This window comes from Rhyacophila brunnea, unplaced genomic scaffold (assembly GCF_057557595.1).
Source record: "Rhyacophila brunnea isolate RB1 unplaced genomic scaffold, BYU_Rbru_1.0 scaffold_16, whole genome shotgun sequence".
In the NCBI taxonomy this organism is placed as follows: Eukaryota; Metazoa; Arthropoda; class Insecta; order Trichoptera; family Rhyacophilidae; genus Rhyacophila; species Rhyacophila brunnea.
Window position 1 is genome coordinate 3,367,267 of NW_028232816.1, and position 20,984 is coordinate 3,388,250.

Consider the following 20,984-nt stretch of genomic DNA (forward strand, 5'->3'; position numbering starts at 1 on the left):
GCGGTGCTACAGGAGCGACGTACGTGCTGCAGGTCTGACGTGGCGGGAGGCACAAAAGTTAGCGATGGATCGAGGGCATAAGTGGCGCGAACTTATGCTTGCCCTATGCCCCAATATTGGGACGTGACAGGGTGGAAGGAGAAGAAGAAGAAGAATTCGTTGGAAAAACATCATGAAAATAGAATATACAAATTGTTAAAATGTATTACAACAATGATGAATCTATTTGAGCTAAGTTTTGGGTATTATGACCTACAGAGCTTACTATTCGTATTTTAATTAAAAGATTTTGATATTAAAAATTCAACCCGTTAAAACGTAAATGTGCTACTGAAAATATCGATGTTGTGAATCAAAGTGTGGATGAAAATCCATAATAATTAACTACACGTCGTTCTCAATAACTTGGAATTTCTTATGGTACCTACTACATCGAATATTCTTTATAAAGATTTGCATTTGAAGGCGTATAAATACAGTTAATACAAGAACTTAAACTGAATGACCGTTTGGTGCATCGAAATTTTGGTGATTTTTCTTTAGAGCAGGTTGAAAAAGACCCGTTATTTCATGAAAATATCATACCCACGTGTTATACTTGAAACAACTTCACATACAAAAAAATTAACAGTTTGGTATGCCATGGTCTGGAGGTGTAATTTGTAAATGGTATGTGAAATGGCAATGCTGTAATAGTCACTGTCAATGAGGGACACTACAGATACATAATTACTGATTTTTTTGCATGCATAAAATGATTTTGATCTGGACGATATGTGGTTCCAACAAGATGGTAGATACAACATGCCATACAGTGACACAATTAATTTATTAACAGAAAAGTTAAAAATGTATATCTCTTAGTTGACAATTATTGACAATAATTGTTAACTCGATTTTTAACGAAAAAGTGGTTAAGAAATACTTAAATTTATTACGTGACGTATCTCATATTTTTTATTCATCATTATTTTGTTTTTTCTCAGCGAAAAAACATAATAAAAAAGGCTAAGTGACTTTTATTTGTATTATGAAGGTAGTTTAGTTGACCTTTCTTGAATAAACAATTTGCATTAATAAATAATGATATCATTGGACTATGGACATTGGACTAGTAGGGCTTGAAAATCATTTTTAAGGACATTATGCTTAGAGTGTTTGGGTTTATGATATTGTTAGAGCATCATTAAATAAAATATTGTCTTATTTATTTAAGTCATTATTATAATATTCAAACTAAAGGAACATAAGCGATATTATTTTTACAACGTTTTTATTAGCTCGTATTCTTATTTGTCCGGTGGTTGTTTATCCAGTAATCGATTTTTTACTAACTTCCCGACTAAATAGACATTTAAAACTTTTATAATATATCAGAACATGATGCCAATGCAGTTTTTTAATACTTTTAGCCATCTTTAAGCAGAATTGAATTCATTTTCAGTTAATTCTGTTTTGTATGAAAAGTTATTTCGACACCATTATCGGTTGCTAAGCGGATGATCCAAGCAACTAAATTATTAATAATATATACGTGCGTTACTATGGAAATCAAAATGAAATGTCAATATGACATTTCAGTATTCTATGATCGTTTAAGCTAGTCAAGTCAAGTTTATATGATTCAACAGAAAATTTAAAAACGTTGTAAGTATATAAAAAGTTCTTTTTATCATGTAATTATTTTATATTATATCTATAAGTAGATATGTACTGAGTCTATTACAATATATGACAGTGACAGGTCGCTAGATGGAATATTGTACCCTTCCATATTAATAACATTTGAAAAGGTGAATATTTAACAATTTATCTATAAGTAGTATGTGTTTTTATTGATATAGGTATCTTTTTTGTGTATGTATATTCATAGTTTATTACTTTCAATTCACCCGGCAACGCCGAAGATTTTCCGAATTGCCGATAATGGCCGATGTTTCAAGACTATTCATTCGACCTCAACGTCGCAATTGTTTTCGGAGTCGAAAAGAAATAGGCCTCCGTAGACTAACATTCGTATTGTATTTTTAGTGTTTTTATTTTAATGCATAATTTTTACATAAATAAGAATTCATTATGAGGTAAAATTGATGTTTTTTGGCACACCCAAATTTTAATTGGAATCAACACTTGTGACTATGTTCCCCATAGCGGAAGGTAACTGCAAAATTTTCAGGTTACAAAAGTGTTGCCATCTTTTCAAAGTGGGATTATAGTACAGAGCCTCTAAAATTATAGTATTTGGGGAAAAAATATAGTACGCGCTGTCATCTGTTGAAAATATATGGTTTTTGTTTCTCAGAAAAAAAATAACGGAGAATTTGAGAAACTCCGAGACACCTTTTTATTTAGGTACCTCTTCCAACCAAAAATGTTTACCGATAAATTCAACAAATTTCATTTTAAACCAAAGTCAAGGGATTTTTTTACGTTTTTCGAGCAATTTTTTTTCCAAGTTCTACAAAATCTTCTTATATTGCGAAATTATAGTACTTTGCACCAACTTATCGAACGGAAATATCGAAATTTTAGTATTTTTTACATATTTTTTCCGATATTCATAATTATAGTATTTTGGGCGTAGGGTACTATAATTGTTTTATATCGTACATAGTTCGCGGACCAAAATTATAGTACAAATACTATAATTATAGTACGGTTGGCAACACTGGGTTACAATACCAATCGTTAATCTTTTTTACATTATAATTAGTCAGGATTTTTCTCCACTATTATATGAGGGGTATATTTTCAAAGTGAACTTATTCCACTACTTGATGAAAATGAGTTATGAATGCCGGAATTTAAGGCTATACTTGAGTTGAGGCATGGTCTAAGAACTCTAAGAAGATCGTGGCCAGGCGATGCGCGGATTGTGAAAATGACGCGTGCCGAACGAAATATAATTTGTCATAAAAATCCAACATGCGCCGTCCATTTAATGTTATATTTTTTGTTATATTACTAATAATAATAGTTAATTCATTGACATGTTTTCTTTTTTAAGTACATACTGTCACCAGACATAAAAAAGGCCCTGATGCCCGACAGTTCCAAATTCCAAATCAACGATTTAACTTTAATATCAAAACACCTCCCCAACTAAAAGGTTGCACAGCCCTGCAGTACAAACGAAACGTTTCAAACATTTTTGTTACGAACACATTTTTTACACAAAGTCCCTTTCAAGTGTAGACTGCAGGTACCTGCATCCAACCTTAAATACGGCGGACGGACGTAAAGTCCCGTTGTTCGGCCAAGCAGCTTCCCTTCACCCCACAGCCGTGGCGGTCCACCCCCGCGTCTCCTTACCTACCAACAGGCTTTTTGAAAAAAAAGTTTTTTAGTTCGCAATTAACCCCTAAATAAACCGGACGCGGAAAAATCGTTCCTCGACGGACGCGTCGCTCCTGCGGGAAGCGGCGTGGTCGCCAGGACAAGCCGGACGACATGTTACCCTAAATTGATATCAGTGCGCCCCTTTTGCCGATAACGTATTAATATTGATTCCCATAATTATCCCAGAACGCGCACCGCGTCCCCGATAAAGTGCCCCGGCGCCGATCGCGCCATTGTGTGAACAAATAATACAAAGTGAATGTGCGACAGCTAAATCTAAGACTCCTTTAAGTGCAATTAATAATGTAACCTAACCTGTCTGGAACTTAATGTAATTAAATGTCCCTGCGCAGGGAAATTGTCAAATCAAAAATATGTGTTTTATATAATTAAACCCCGCGATGTCACGCATCTCCCAATCAAAATAATACTGAAGAAGATTCAACCACCGACATACAAGTGAGTGTCTCCCACCCATTCTTCCCGGTATTAATACGTAAAGTTTTTTAGTCATCTTTACACGATTTAAGAATATTTTCATCCGACGCCTCGACGGTCGGTCTCCGATTGGCGACTAGTGAGAAATTTCGTCGCAGCTACTGTTCACTGAAGTATGCTCTTAAAGGATAAAATTATGAACAATTATGTTTTGTATAGAAGAACGTAATAGCATTTAATCCAGTAGAAAAATCAACTTCAAAATCCGGTGTTAGTTACAAAAGTAACTTATTCTGATACAAAAAACATCCGTAGACAGTTTTTTGGTTTTCGCCAAAAATTTGTTGAAGTGGAATAAGTTTACTTTGAAAATACATAAATATTTTTAGTGGACAATATTTTTTACACCACTTTTAAGAAATTGTCAATTAGAAAATTTAAAATTTGTAGCCTAGTTATACTATCAAAATGACAAAATAAGGTAATTTATAATTATCCTTTGATAAAACACACGTTCTGAGTCATTAATTAGTTACTTAAAAGTTTCTTAAACTTTTTTAGGATAGCGAACGTAAAAAATTTGGTTCTTTTCCGTTGGATATTTTTTTCAAGGAAAGTTTTGTAATTTATTTTTGGATAAATATCTTTGTAATGTTTGTAAGTTAGTTATATACCTACCCATTGAGACTTTTGTTATGATTTTAAGCCTACTTAAAACATAATTGAGAAATAATGTTAAAAAAATAATCGAGAATGTTTTTACTTAGTATAAATAGCTGAATATTATTGTTGACAATTGAAATAAGCTAAAACACCTTGCTTACTATAATTATAATAATATGAGAACTGGAACCTAAACCATGAGACTAAGACCAGTTTAAAAAAAAATCAGTTAGGTACATGTTCAAACACGCGCGTTAACATGATCTTATTTCCTACTTCATTTATCGTTTGTCAATTTATGGCTACGGTCGTATGTTGTAGCTTAGCCACTGGGAAATGCCAATAGAAATGGCGTATTTCAAAAAAATACTACCTTATTCTTAGGTCAATAATTATTAAAAAGCAAACATTATTCGTTGGATGTTTATCACATTTGAATGGTCAAAAACATAGCTTATAATGAGTATCTTTAAAATTATCTTTAAATGTGTAAATCTTGCCCATTTTTTGAATAATAAAATGCCTAATTCTTGTCAAATTTGGGATCACAGAGATTATCAATATTTTTTTTTATTGTAAATATTTCACTATAGTAATGTCGACATAAATTTTACTAATGGTTTTATAAATGCTTTTAAAAATGCTTTTAAAACACCACTTCACATGAACGTACTGAAATATGACTATATTCTAAAACATTAGAGCGAGAGGTTTAAAAGAATACTATTTTATGTAATAAAAATACTTTATGCAGTCACCAAATGCTTAAAATAATTATAAAGGATAATAAGGCTTCAAAATTATGTAAATAGATTAACTACAACGTTTAAGAAATGTCCAGAATCATGCTTTGAAAATAGCATAAAAGCTCCATTTTGACGTACGCTGAGCATGTGGGCCGTTAACTTCTCTCTCAATAAGTAACCATCTTATTGGAACCACTAGAAAGAGTTCTTAAAAAAAATACAACACCCGACGGGACATGAACCTGTAACCGCGGGATTCGCGCCAGTATATTTTTCCAATTAAACTACGGGCACCCAATTTAATTACGACTAATCAAACTAGAAGTATGTGCATCTGTGTATCTGATGGCTCTGTGTATCTAGAGACGCCCGAATCGGTATCAAAGCCAACAAATAATAAAGCGCTGATTACGAAAATAAATAATAATCAAAGAGCCGAGCCGGCAATGCCGTAAATTTTGTTGACAATTGGAGATGTTGCAACGTCGCTTTCTTTCGCCAACGGCTCTGGTTGAAAAGCGAAAACACAAAATAGCGCGGAGAACGCTGCAAGCAGCTAAATCGCGAACACGCTAATTTCGTGCTCCGTAAAATTAAATTATTAAAAATGTAACTATTATATGATATTAACGTAAATATACCTTGCCGTTTCCAAAACAATTCCGGTGTGTTATTGTTCACATGTTTCATCCCGAACCCAGACAAAAAACCAGACAACAAAATAAAAGTAACAGTTTGCTATTCACATTCAAAATGGAGGGATGTGATAAGTACTTACATGAAGTTACGGTAATAATGTTGGCTATCGGTTTTTTATTATTAGATCGAGGTAGACTAACCAACGTCACGGATCACTCGACATATTATGTTTTTATAACGTACTTGCACTTGCTAATAATTTAATAAACTATTTCTTTTATCTCTCTAACATCATAATTTTGAAAAAATCTCATGCAATTTCGTTGAATAAATGAAATAGATTAAAAAGGTTTTTTAGTAAACATCAATCAATTAATAATATTAGTCTATATTTCTGTCAAATGTGACTTTTATGCCTATTTTCCTTTGGCCAATCTATCTATATTATTCGCTTTAAAACTTTATGTAGAAAATCAAACTGAAACATGTTTATCAGTCGTAAAGATTTTTTTTTTAAATTATTTTTTATTCAACGAACAATTGACAAGTTTGGAGAATGTAACATTTTTTATAGAACATAAGTGTTTTGAAAATACCTCAGATATAATATTAGAAATAATCTACCCCGGCGTCATTATTTATTCAAAGAAAATTCGTTTTTACGGTTTATTAAATTAAATATTCGAATTAATCACATTAACCAATAAAATGACAAAACATAATATTGTCACTGTTCTCGCAGAAGACACTAATTTGAAAAAATTACATATTGAGTTAGTTATACTTACCAAAATGTTTCTTATTTTAAACTTTACCGTCTGGAAACTTTTTTTATAATTAAACAGTCTTTATTTTAAAGTCATCCTTTTTACGATTACTTAATAAACTCACATGATAGACCATTTTTTCAAACATTTTAACAACTTCAAAGTCAAATTACTCAAAACTAGTATTCTCCAGTTAGCAGTGGCGAAGGGTGGAGGTAGGCTGTTAAGATTCGCTATAAATAGTGCACACTAAACTTTTTTAGTTATATTTATTTGTTTTTATTGAACTAAGACTACAATTTACAGACGGTATTAGTTGGTTTTAAAAATCAATTAAACCATGCCTAAACGAAACCATAATAGTTTTGGTCTAATTTGGGCAATACGACAAAATTGTACACATTTTTTCATTCATAGTTATTTGTTTTTGTTGGACTAAAAATACATATTACACATATTGTTGGTTAATTTTTTTAATTCATTAAGCCCTGCCTAAACCAAACTATAATAAATAAAAAATATTATTCTATTTATAAAATATTCAAAGTTATGTATGATTTAATTGTATAATGTTAGATATTTTATAGATAGACATGTATTTTTTTGACTATTATCTATAATGGCTTGGTTTCTCAGGGTTTAATTAAATTTTAAAAACAAACCAACACTATCTGTAAAATGTAGTCTTATTTCAATGAAAAAAAATATGTATGTCTGAAAAAGTTTGATATGCACTGTCTATGGCGGATCTTAACAGCCTACCTCCACCCTTCGCCACTGCCAGTTAGTGTGTTCTGCCAGAACAGAAACGTTAAATAAAGTTATATTTAATCAACTTAGTTATCTAGTTGGATAATTAAACTGTGCTTGTTGCATAATGTACCAATTTAATTTAAATATTTACATAGTGTATTTGTGTACCCTGGCATCTGGTTAACTAGTGATACATGCTTTTATTTTAACAGCGAAATAATTACTGAACTGACCTTGCAAAGTTAACCGCAAAACACGTTGTCATAATTAATAAAAAGGCTCCATTAACAAATTAAAATATTCTAAACGTAATATGCATAACGGGGAGAATGTAAATATATAATTTCAAAGTAACAGCTTTAAACAATATTTTTCACTGAAAACAGTAAAATATTTAAAAGTATATAAACAACACTTGTTTTCATAACAAACCTCTTATATATCACGTCTTTTAATTTTCTGTTGAATCATATAAACTTGACAATTCTATGTATTAATAATTTAGGACAAATAAGGCAATTCATTGTCAACAAAATATTTTTTTGCTATTTTGCAACAAACACACAAACAAAATATAGAATACTGAAATGTCATTTTGATTTCCATAGTAACGCACGTATATAATATTAATAATTTAGTTGCTAGAACTGCCCCTTAGCAACCAATAATAGTGGATTGTATTACAGTTTCTTCCGAAATAACTTTTCATACAAAACAGAATTAACTGAAAATGAATTCAATTCTACTTGAAGATGGCTAAAAGTATTAAAAGAATGCTTTGGCATCGTGTTCTGATATATTCTAAAAGTTTCAAATGTCTAGCTAGTCGGGAAATTAGTTAAACATCGATTGCAAGATTTGTACTGGATAAAAAACCACCGGACAAACAAGAATACTAGCTAAGAAAAACGTGGTAAAAAGTCTTTTTATTTCGAAAGATAGATAGGTTTATTGTTATGTAATTTAATAGGCGTTTTGTTAAATTAAACAACAATACAATTCAGTTCCACCATGAATTGACAGTTAGAAAAAAATTAAAGTAAAAGAAATAGATAGATTTATTATTTATATTAATACCATCGACCGAATGTACTTGATGGAATTTGAATTTAAATTCTAATGTATTTGAGTTTTATACTATTTTATTTGAGTCGTTTTTTGCAATCCGGGTTTCGCCTTTCGGCATCTTCAGGCACTGTGTACGCTCAGCAAAAGGCAAACGCACACTGACAAAGAACATTATTAACTCTAACTTATTATATAACTAACTAACTTGCTGCCAAAAGTGGGTAAATCGGTAATATTGGTAACAACCGATTATGCGTCTATATATTATTATTATAATTATGTATGCAGAAAAAAATCAAAGCCATCCGATATATAGAACGTGTATATAAAATACAGAGGAATTAGAATAATTATGCCTGATTTTATAGGGCATGTCAAACTTTCAAATTGCAATAAAATTACTCTATAATAATGATATAGACTTACAAACTTTTGGTTAGTTTAAATTGTCGTAATTAGATATGACGCTCGTAGCATTATTGTTTAATGCACAGTTGGCGTGATACCAGTGGTTATACGGGCTCAAATCCCGCCGAGCATCGTATTTTTTTCAAATATTATGATTTTTTCTAGTGGCTATATTATATCTGAGGTATTTTCAAGTTATGTATGTTCAAAACTGTAAACCTTCTGTCAAAAGGCAGTATTATCAATTGAATAAGAAAACTAGTGTAATATTTTTATTTTATGTAAAAGAATATTTATTCACATACTGTTTACGACTAATAACCGATTAATTGAGCGTAGTTATGCACAAAGCAGCCAAGCCACAATTTAAAAAAAAATGAGTTATTGTGATTTCCATAATCTCACATGTTTGTTTTACGTTCTGCACAAATCAGCCAAGCTGCTGTCATATACAAATCTCATATAAATGCGTTTTAAAGATTTTGCCAATCACAGAATATGACATTTTCGATTTGCATAAAGCAACCAAGCTGCTGTCATACAAAAATGTAATATAAATGCGTTCTAAGAATATGCCATATTCGTTCTGCAAAAAGCAGCCAAATGATAATATTATGTAATTACTTACCTAATTTTTACAATCGTGACTGTAAGGTGTGTTTTTCTACATTCAATTAATAAACATTATTTTGTCAATTCAATTATATGTTTTTCATTTTATTATAATATATAATATACAGATTTTTCATATAAAAAATAGTGCCAGGCAGCTAAATATTGATGCATAATTTACAAGTTTTTCGAATTATTTTCAAAATTTTGCAATTCCCATAATAATTTAGTAGTAACTTAAAAGGCTATTTTTAAAGAAAATAATTAAAATTAAAGACTTTTCTTACAAAAATAAGAGATGGCTGCATTCTGCAGAATGAACATTCTAAAAAAATCGTTTTACACAAAACACCCTGGACTGCTAAAACACAAAAATTTCATAGATTATATGCTTTTAACTCTTCAAAAGTTATACAAAATCATATATATATATATATAATATCTATCATTCAAAAAATATAAACATTATACAGAGGCTTTGCTGATTTAAAAAAACACAATTTACATAAAAGTGCTTATATCTCTGTTTGAAGTTTGTGTGGCTCGGCTGCTTTGTGCATAACTACGCTCAATTATGGCAATTAATTTGTAATGTAAAATTCTGAAAACTTCATGAATATTGTATTTGATTATTACTTACGTGTTACTCCATCGTTTTATTATTGATACTTTCTCGAAGACGAAATTAGATTTATTTACAAATTTATTTCAAAAATAGGTACACTGTTTTTAGTTTTTAATCAATATTTCGAGTATTACCAGCCAAGCCCAAAACCAAAATTTAATAAATTAATGAAGCATAATTTTTTATTATAATAATATCGCATTTTTAATACACGGTAATGTTATAACAAGGTTTATCGATGAACATTATTTATGAAGAACTGACAGAATTTAGTTCACTAAGCAAAGAGAACTGGCTATTTTATTGACGTCAAATTACGTAGCAAAATATTTTTTAATAATTGAGTTAGCATTTACTTGGTAGAATTCCATTTTACAAGAAATGAAAATATAATTAATATTAAATTCTACAGGTTTTTTTATAAAAGTAGTCTATAAATATATACTATATATACTATAAATACTAAATATATACTATAAATATAGTCTTGATAATGGTGTTACAACCGAAATAGCTATCGACAAACCTTTTATAAAAAAACCTGTAGAATTTAATATTAATTATATTTTCATTTCTTGCAAAATATTTTTGTTTAACAAACGAATTAATGATTCACAAAGTGTATTGTAAACGTCCTAATCCGTTGTTATCTTACGGAGTAATGCGCATAAAATGACCGCCGGAACGCAGTTATAAAGTTCTTTTTTCCACCATCCATCTCGCCTAATTTAAGAGCCCGACCACACTAACGTAGACTCCTCCAAACCAACCCGTCTCGCACCGCACTCGGTCTTAATCGAGTATATTAGGAGTCCCTACGCTTTATGTGAAGCAAAATTACTTTTTTTACGCTTGGAATAAGAGTCCAACAGGTGTATTAGAAGATTAAAAAACAATGCACACCTACCCAATAGTTATTGCATACTAAATACTACTATGTATTTTATTTCTTTAAAATAATACCTACCTGTCTGTCGTCTACCTTTATGTATTTATTTTTCCGAAGTTAAAAATATGCATATATTTCAATGACATTATTAATGGACAACGCACTCAGTACAGTAGCTGGCAAGTAAATTCGCGCATAGTGACATTCGCACATGTATAGGTTGAAGTCACGAAATTTCCATTATACGATATCACGCATCGGTAATTTATAGAAATATCCACCTTTATTGTAATGGTGTTAAAACAGTGTTTCTAGTGTCGACGTTAATTTGAACGAACCCGTTCGAACCGAACCATTCGGCAGACGACAAAAAACATCGGAAATTTATAGCAATATCACCTTTATTATAATGGCGTAAGAACAGATAATGCCATTCGGCAGACCCGACAAAAAAGTGAGTGTCATTTGTATTTCCAGATGCTTCGTCCATATTAATGTCATTGTTATATTTAAACTATTTAGAGTAATACCCCGTTTATACGTGCATGGATGGAATGCTGATAGTACTTATTATCGCGGCCATAACAAGAAAATGCACGCGTAAATACGTATTAAACAAGTTCAGAAGCTTCTGAATTTTTATACGACATTATCATTATTTTTTTCGATGCGCAGTAGAATGATAGCGGCGAACCTGCCGGCAAAAAAACGAACTGCGAACGAATTTTCAGGTTGGCCGATTTTCACTACCTGTCAAATAGTACGAAATAGTACCATAAAATGACAACATCGTGCTCGCCCACTATTAAAGAATGAATTAGACTGTCAGCACTTTTACATGTAAACAGTCATTGTCATGATAATTTTAAATACGCACTATTACTGCCAGTGAATCCGTGCACGTGTACAGGCGCTATGAGATGGAGTGATAGTCAGCATTTTTACATGTAAAAACAGGTTACTATCGCGATAATTTAAAATACACACTATTGGTGTAAATCCATGCACGTATACAGGCGCTATAAGCAATTGTACATGGGATATTACGATAATTTGGATTTGGCGAATTTCCATTCGCATTCCACAAAGGTTTTCTTAAGCGTCAATTACATTGAGCTTCTTTACGAGCTGTTTGTTGGCGAATTTAAAAGCGGGTGATTCAGCTACTGCGATTTGATGATTACACACAAAACTTTCCATTCGCTGAGAAGCCACAAGCCAGGGACTATTTTGACAGAACGTAGTTCGTTTTTTTACCGGGAGGTTGCTACTGCGCTCTACTGCGCAAACGCAGTAGGCACACACGCCGGCGTTTAGCGTGAAAAGTTGACCGGCTTTCAACTTTTCTCGGTAGTGTTTACAACCTGCTTATTAGCTTGTTCGATGATTACACTGGGCGACTTTACAGGCAGATTGTAAATTCGCCAATAAACAGCTCGTAAAGAAGCTCAATGTAATTGACGCTTTAGTGTTTACTAGCTTTTGGCTATATTAATAATAAGGATAGCAGTTAATTGCAAGTTAGTAAACAAATTTAAGTGGGCGGGTAATCATTTATTATTTGTAATGCCGCGCTGTTTATATTTACCAACCGTCCAAATACCTACTAAGAATTTTGTCGGTTAACCAAGTTAAATTATACGGTTATTTTATAAGCGTGTGATTATCCGGTTAACCGGTTTGGATGGTCAAAACTCTAAAACAAGCAAAATGAGAGGAAGACAACGAAAAAAATATAAGGCTTTCATTTTTCACCTTTACTGAAAACGTCGGTTTCTGCAAGTATGAATCTTTACGTCTAGTGTCCATGACTGGGTGGTTCTAAATTCTAAATATTATTTTGGTAGTGAATACCTACTCAAAATATCTATCAATTTTAAAATCAGTATTATACCAACCGTATGCTCTCTGTTCTGGATCTTGGTGACCAGTCCTTGTTGTAGTTGTAGTTGTATCGTCTGCCACCTCCAACGGACCTCCTCTCCTGCCAACGTTCGAAGTGGTGACGCATCGTATTCTGGACCTCCGTGTTGAGGAAGCAGTAGAACAAAGCCACTGTGAAGCCCTGAAACAATTAACGTAGGCACGGTTTGAAAGAAAACTCTCCTAGTTTGGTTGGTTTACTGTTATTTCTAACAAACTCACTCATTTTATGTATTTATGAAATCAATATTATAAAATCATTTTATATTTACATCACTGTGTGCCATCCTAAGAGATCCACAGAGTGAAGGTTCTATTATCAGATTTTGATTTTTATGTGATATTGATGAAAGCAACTTGTATTATGACATAATAAAATTCAACAATAAATTCAGTTTCAAATCAAATCAAATCAAATTTATTTATTTCACATTTATAAATTTATTTTTTATACATTTATAACATTATGAATTATAAATTCAAAGCGTTCACGACATGACATAAAATAAGTGTTAATAATTTTTAAAAATAAAAATACAGAGAAGGTGAGTTAATAATACAATAAGTAATAAAATAAGAAATAAAATAAATAACAAAAATAACAAAATAAAAGTAGATGGAAGCACACAGAGTGAACTTTGATAGACCCTATCTTAAAAACATATATACTTAAACTTATACTTAAAACAACGTCCACCTAAATTCACACTCACGTAAGTGGAATATATCAATATCCGAAGCGGTTTCATTAACATGGTTATTGCTGACTCTAATTACTCTATTTACTGACTCTAACCTAACCTAACCCAACCATTTTAAAATAAAAGTTTGAAAGTAATATAAAATATTATATATTTTATGAATTTTTTTTTCGACCATGTTCGATCCTAATAAGATTATATATGGGCCTCCACAGAGTGCAAGTTTGTATTAACACATTTTGTTTTTACGAGAAATTGATGTCAGCCACTTGCTCAACCTATTAGGTCCATACTCTGACACATACCTACACGAATTGAAAATTAATATGTGTATTTGCCAGACCCAGGATTCGAAATTACTTTATAATACCTATATTATATTTGTCTTGAATTATCCGAGAATTATTTCGAGAGAAAACATATGAAAATGTGTAAGAGAGTGCGAGAGAGTGCGAGAGAGTGCGAGAGAGTGCGAGAGAGTGCGAGAGAGTGCGAGGGAGTGCGAGAGAGTGCGAGAGAGTGCGAGAGAGTGCGAGACAGGGAGGAGAGAGTGCGAGAGAGTGCGAGAGAGTGCGAGAGAGTGCGAGAGAGTGCGAGACAGGGAGGAGAGAGTGCGAGAGAGTGCGAGAGAGTGCGAGAGAGTGCGAGAGAGTGCGAGAGAGTGCGAGAGAGTGCGAGAGAGTGCGAAACAGGGAGGAGAGAGTGCGAGAGAGTGCGAGAGAGTGCGAGAGAGTGCGAGAGAGTGCGAGAGAGTGCGAGACAGGGAGGAGACGTAATAAACATAGTTGTTGTTTTGTTTTATACTTTATGATGTATTTATGGCGCATTAGTTAATATCTCTAACGATAATAGGATACTCTTTTCCAAGAAATACCTACATAAAAGTAATACTTTTCTAAGTTATTAATCTACTAACTCCTGTAATTTCTCGAAACAAAATATGTACATAAACATCATTTACTCTGAAAATTACTATCCCCGAAAGAGCCGAATTATACTTTCCGATGTTAATTTTTATGTTCATTATTACCGTTTGTCAAAAACGGAAACAGCAAAAAATGGATTCGCAAGCATTTAAATATTCATTTTAAAGCTCTCAGCAAAGCTTTCGAGTGCTGTAATATTCTTTTTTTAAATTAACAGCCAATGAAATCTACATTTAATTACGAATTAAAAATAAAGCATTAAAACTGTGTAACCGAAATAAGAAATTAATTATTATGTTTTTAAATTAAGGAAATAAAAAAAATAATTATTAAATCATTCCTGTAAATTATTTATATCTTAATAACTGTTTTAATTAAATTTAAAGAATAATATTTATTCGGAGAAATATGATTGTGTTTAATTAAATTTTTAGTAGTTAATTTTATTTTTATTTTATGTGGCGTTTCGGGTTTGTTAGAAAAACGATTCCCAAGTAAATTTATGAATTGACTATCAATGGACTTTTGGAGAACTATTCTATATTAAATGGCAATAAACCTAACTCATGGAAATTTTTGAACGCAAATTGATACAATAATAAAAAATAGTTAAATTATAAATTGTAATCGAATGTTTACGGAATTTAGATTACCACGTAATATTCCTAAAGTAAATTGAAATTTTCAAACAAATGAACATGTATTGATAAAAACATAATAATTTGTTCTTAAAGTGCAATAACCACGTAATATATTTAATGTATTACTAAAATATTATTATATAACTTTATTTCAATGTATATAATTATTTTCCTTTTAACAGCTTCTCAAACGTGTATTTTCCGACTAACTTTCTTCAAGGCATGCCCGCCTTTCATTGTTTTGAAGCTCGTGAATCACTTCTGCTCTTAAAGAATTTTTATCTGCTCTCACGTGGTATAGTTTCTAATCCCGATATTCTAGAAAATTTAATTTTTTATGCACCCGTCAATTACATACGTGGTCGAAGCCATGGTCTATTTAGGGTGAAAGCTGTTCCCTCATGTCACTAATAGCGAGGGCTGTGCGGCTGGTGAATGCACTCATTAGAGATATAGACATTTTTAGCGATGTATTTAAAATTCTATTTTTTTGTTTCGTTTGTATTTATTCTTAGCTCGTATTCTTATTTGTCCGGTACAAATCTTGCAATCGATTTTTAACTAACTTCCCGACTAGCTAAACATTTGAAACTTTTAGTATATATCAGAACACGATGCTGATGCATTTTTTTTATTACTTTAAGCCATCTTTAAGTAGAATTGAATTCATTTTTAATTAACTCTGTTCTGTATGAAAAGTTACTTCGACACCATTATTGGTTGCTGGGGGTCTTAGGTCCTAGCAACTTAATTAATAATATATACGTGCGTTGCTATGGAAATCAATATGACATGTCAAGTAAAAATTTTTTGATCGTTTAAGCTAAATGGTTCAAGTTTAAATGGTTCAACAGAAATTTTAAAAACGTTTTATATAAAAAGTTCTTTTTATTTTGTAATTATTTGAATTATTGTTGTTTTTTATTTTATTTCTTTTCTAAAAATTATTTTTTATTTCGTTTTTTTCGCTACCTTGTTTTTTCTCTCGTTGATTTACTTGTACTTTTTATTCGAAATATCATGTTGAGAACGTCTTGAATCGATAATTTTGTATATGCTCAACTTGTCATTATTTTTTTTAAAGAAATATATAAAATAAAGCTTTGTTTTTAATTTCACGTAAAAATAAAATCTGTTGATACAAACCTCCACCCTGTGGAGGCCCATATGATCCTCTTAGGATCGGACATGGTTAAAAGAAAAAGAAAGAAGAATGATTAATAATGTTGATTTTTAATATCAGTATAATTACATAATTATACACTATAATAAACAGATTATTTAGGATTAGCTCCTGCAAATACACCATTTTTGTTTAATTTTTGACTTTTATACGATGACACTGAGGTCTTATTGGCAATATTAAGACAATTTTTCAACTATAGGTGCGACGAAATTTTGGACTCGCTGACTTGTTATTATGTTACGTAAAATTTTAGGTTTTAATGACAAAACAGAACATTATAAAACAGAACATGAATAAATTGATCACGAAGAAAGAGAACGGTGACAAAACAGAACAGCCAGGGGTAAAATAAAACATTCATTTATGTCCTATCTATTTAATTATTAAAACTTAAGTTCATAAAATAAATATGCATAAATATTTAATATAATCGCTGCATGTTGGCCATTTGGTGTAAAACCCTTAATAATTTATCTGCTTAATTTTGATAATCATGCACAACTCTACAGAATTATTAAACCCATTATTTCCATATACCTAGTCACCCAAGTATTTTGTTAATAATATTAGATTTATTAAGTTGAGATATACCTAGCTTGCCGGCAACACCGAGTTGAGTCCCGTTTAATTTAAGCTTTCCAGCGATTAGAAATACAGAAATGATCTAATTTATTTGATTTGTTTACGGCATATTAACAATTTATGTTATTGCAAATTTATACAACATAATATTATAGAGACAACAATTTCAATATTAAGTATTATAATTAACCTAAAAGGTCATAGTTATATTTACCGCTGTTCTATTTATTCATGTTCTGTTTATTCGTGGAACCGAATGACCGTGTCTAAAATTGTTTCGTTTATCTTTCGCTTATCCGGGTTCAAAGTCCTGCGATACTGATCAATGCGTTACATAGACAGATATAGACGTAGATACTTAAGTGATATTTATTTTTTTAAATATTATTTTACCAATAATTTGTTTCATTTCAGTTTGTCCTATTTCAATAATATTTTATTCGAGAAGCGCGGCAGAATTTAAAAAAAGTGTTTCTGTAAAGCATTATCAATCAGTTAGCGAAATAATTTTTGCCAAAATAATACAATAAACAGCAAAAAATAACAATAAAACACCAGGGAGGAATGAAAGCGGAAACACTGAGGCATTCTCTGCCATAAATAATGCAAAACCTGTTTTGAATTCCAGGAAACGGAAACACACCTAACCGACTGGCATCTGCATAAAAAAACATATCTGCCGGAAATGTTTAAAAAGAAGGATTTAAAATTTGACGCTTAGCAGATTTTGAGAGTAATATTATAGGTCAGTACTTCCCAACTTTTTTTGCGTCACACTGAGGAATTTTGACGCAATCATAAAAATATATGAAACTCATTGGATTAGGCTTTACCCTCAAAAAGCTAAAAGATAATTTACTCTGTAAAATTTTTTCTACTACGGGTTACAAGTCAAGATCAAGGGAAACTAAAATAACGTTATGCAGAAGTTTTTTTTTTTATTAAAAAATTAACACATGATTTCAGAATGTAACATTCAATATACTGAATATATATAATTTAAAAACATCTAATGCATATACACAATAGAAAAATCATTTTGTAGAAAAAATACGACCCGATCGCAATTCAATAAGCATTCCATGTACCAGTTAAAATTGTCGTGATTCAATAAGATTGCCGTAGCTTAATTGGAAAAACATACTCGCGCGAATCCAGCATATACAGGTTCAAGTCCCGTCGGGCGTCGTATTTTTTTCTACAAAACGATTTTTTCTAGTGTGTATTATATGCATGAGATGTTTTCAAATTATGTATATTTAAGATATGGGAGAAAGATGGCACGTTACGAGAAATTTAGCACCACGAACTATTAAGATTAGTATACCCATTCGTCGTTGGCTCACACGTGGAATAGGGCAGGTTTATGTATCAAGGATTGAAGATAACCGATGACCGAAGAGGCTATAGGAAAGAGGAAATAGGAAAAGGAGTGTTGGATCAAGACTACGGTATTAGAACTATTTGAAGAGAGACACGTCATCCTTGAGTTTGCGACTGGAGTAATCTTGTGGAATCCAGAAAGAAGTGGAAAAGTTTGATAGCAGCGCGGCGTTCAAGACACCCATTGTGTTTGGGCCAATTATAAAAGTACGAATCCCATACAAATTCCCTACCCACGTCCATAATTATTGCTACCATCCAGGCACTGTAGTACATGACACATTAATAAATAAATGACAGGCAGTTATCTACAGACCATTAAAGAGTCGAGACTTGCAGTGCTTTGACTCATAGCGTCATCAAAGAAGTGATTCAATCAAAATTTATGGTTCGCCCAATGCCGTATCATACACTCAATACCCACTCATCCGTCACAAGTAGAGTGTGTTACCGTGAGAGCGAACGTGCTAGTTGTATGAGTGCGGGGACACGGAGTCAGCCTAGCACACCCGCCTTATCAACATTAAAGTTTAGTGTATGGAACGAATCCATGTATAACTCCACCCCCAGTATCTAAATCATCCCCTTTCTACAGTCTACCAAAAAACGCCGCCACATTGGATTGTAGTGTCGATTTAGTTACATTTTTAGAGCTTAGTTTGTCTACTGATCACTATTCAATGAAATACAGGAGACTATTTGAGATAAGTGATTTTGTCTCTGTATCAATGTTTGAAACAAAAATTTCCGAAGAACACTTGGATTGTTAAGGGAAAATTAAACGAATGCTGAGCTCTGCGAACAATTTTATTTAAGCCAAATATAGTCAATGTCTTAAGGGAGCGAAGACTCAGATGGGCCGGTTACGTTATTAGATGCAATGGATCTAGAGCTCTTCATAAAGTTTATAAAGGAACCCCCGTTGTCAATCGGCAAATGGGCCGCCCTCGGAGGAGACGTGGGGAAAACATTAAGAGAGATGCAGAGGCTGAGTGTGACCGACTGGAGACAGAGAAAGGTTGGAATTCATGGAGGCTGTCTGTGCAGTCGACCATATGAGACTTGAATGGTTTGTAGCGTCAGTTTAAGTAAGTATATAAGGAATATTTGAAAAAAGCTGACATGACTATAGAATATAGATGATTTGTTAAGAAATGCTTTCGTATTAATATATTGTAGCAAATAGCAGAGTATTAAATTTATCGACTTTTGTCCAACAGACAGAAACTCTTTTTTAATAGTTTCACATTTTATAAATTAAACACCGGTAGAAGAGCTCTTGCTTCGATGCTTTTAAAATTAAGGGACGCATTTTGTCGTGATAAAATATTTATGAAGGTATACCATCCCCTGTAGCTTCTAAGCTGGTAACAATTTAGGCGTATTTTTTTTAAAGCAGGAGATTTCGTGATTATTAAGTGTTTATTTATGTATCTCCGTCGTTACGGAGAGTAAATGCGACCGTTGAGTATCGATGTCTCCAGAGAATAGATACTATAGACACTAATACGACCGTGTTACAAACAATGGAGTTCGTTAGATGAAACGTTAGCGCTTAACATGGATTGAATAAGTATTATGGATTCCCTCTAATATTCCATATTTCGTCGTCGTAGCCGACACTTCCTCACCCTGTAGCGATGCTACAAAACGAACTACACGTGATAGAAAACGTAGAACGTAACCAATGTACCGAAAAAAGTGGCGATAAAGGCTATCGATGATAACTAATTTTTTTACCTCTCTCAGTGACGATTTTACTTGACGCACATGATGCAATAAATTCATCAGAAGATTTAAAAGGGAGCCTCAAAACAATTTAAATCAGTCATACAAATAATATTAAATTCTAATCTTTAAACATAACGTATTTCTCGCAAATAACGTACCAATACAATATTACCCAAAGTGTTTCTGCAACTAACATCAAAGGGGTTTATAATATAACCACTAATATTACATTATTATGTGTCATCATTTTTATTTTCGATATTATTTATTTATGGTTACAGAATGTGATTGATATTCTTAACTAAGTACGTTGATAGTTGGAATTTATGTTTTTTATGCCTGAAAATCAGCCATTTCTTCAGACATCTACGTACATAAACCGTTCACTGACATATCTTGATGTAGAAATGCAGCGATCCACAGAACTATTAATCGAGTCAAATCCATCTACTCCTATAACTGAAAACATTTATCATGAGCCACGCGAAGCTTTGTTTTTCTATGTTTGTCGGTATGATGATGTTGAAGTTAGGTGAAGAGTCGTCATTGCTTGGTTTTTTAAATATAAATAACCTTGCCCTTGCTTTTTCATACAAGGTGGTTGGGCGGGTTAGGTGCATTGATATTGTGTAGTTAATAATCACCTATATCTTTAATTTTCTTTATGGCCAGAATTAAATATTTTGTGTAGTGTTCTTGTTTAGTATTTCGTAAAGTTTTTGGACGTAAATTTCATGGTTTTGCTGTTTACATAGAGTCATTATAGTAAAAAACACGGTTTTTGTCGGTTTACACTTTACAGGAAGCCAGTAGCATTTTTTTTAAATAACCGATATATTGGATTATTTGTTAAGTTAGGTTAAGTTCTCATTCTTGAATTCATGATCTTTTCCAAAATCAGCTATGAAAATTGATTTAATGTTCATATAGAATCTAATAAAATTGGTGACCGTATAGTATACGG

General features: G+C 32.0%; 1 protein-coding gene across 6 annotated transcripts in view; it reads right to left on the bottom strand.

The window, feature by feature from the left end:
• Positions 1 to 20,984, bottom strand: part of Dh44-R2 (Diuretic hormone 44 receptor 2) — a 515,631-nt gene that overhangs the window by 19,943 nt on the left and 474,704 nt on the right. For 5 of the 6 annotated variants that reach the window (XM_085944033.1, XM_085944029.1, XM_085944030.1 and 2 more), the window contains one exon: positions 12,846 to 13,012. In XM_085944033.1, coding sequence (XP_085800159.1) covers positions 12,846 to 13,012 — 167 coding nt within the window. Of the gene's footprint in view, positions 1 to 12,835; positions 13,013 to 20,984 lie in introns of those variants that run through there. The other variant, XM_085944034.1, reaches the window with a different exon arrangement.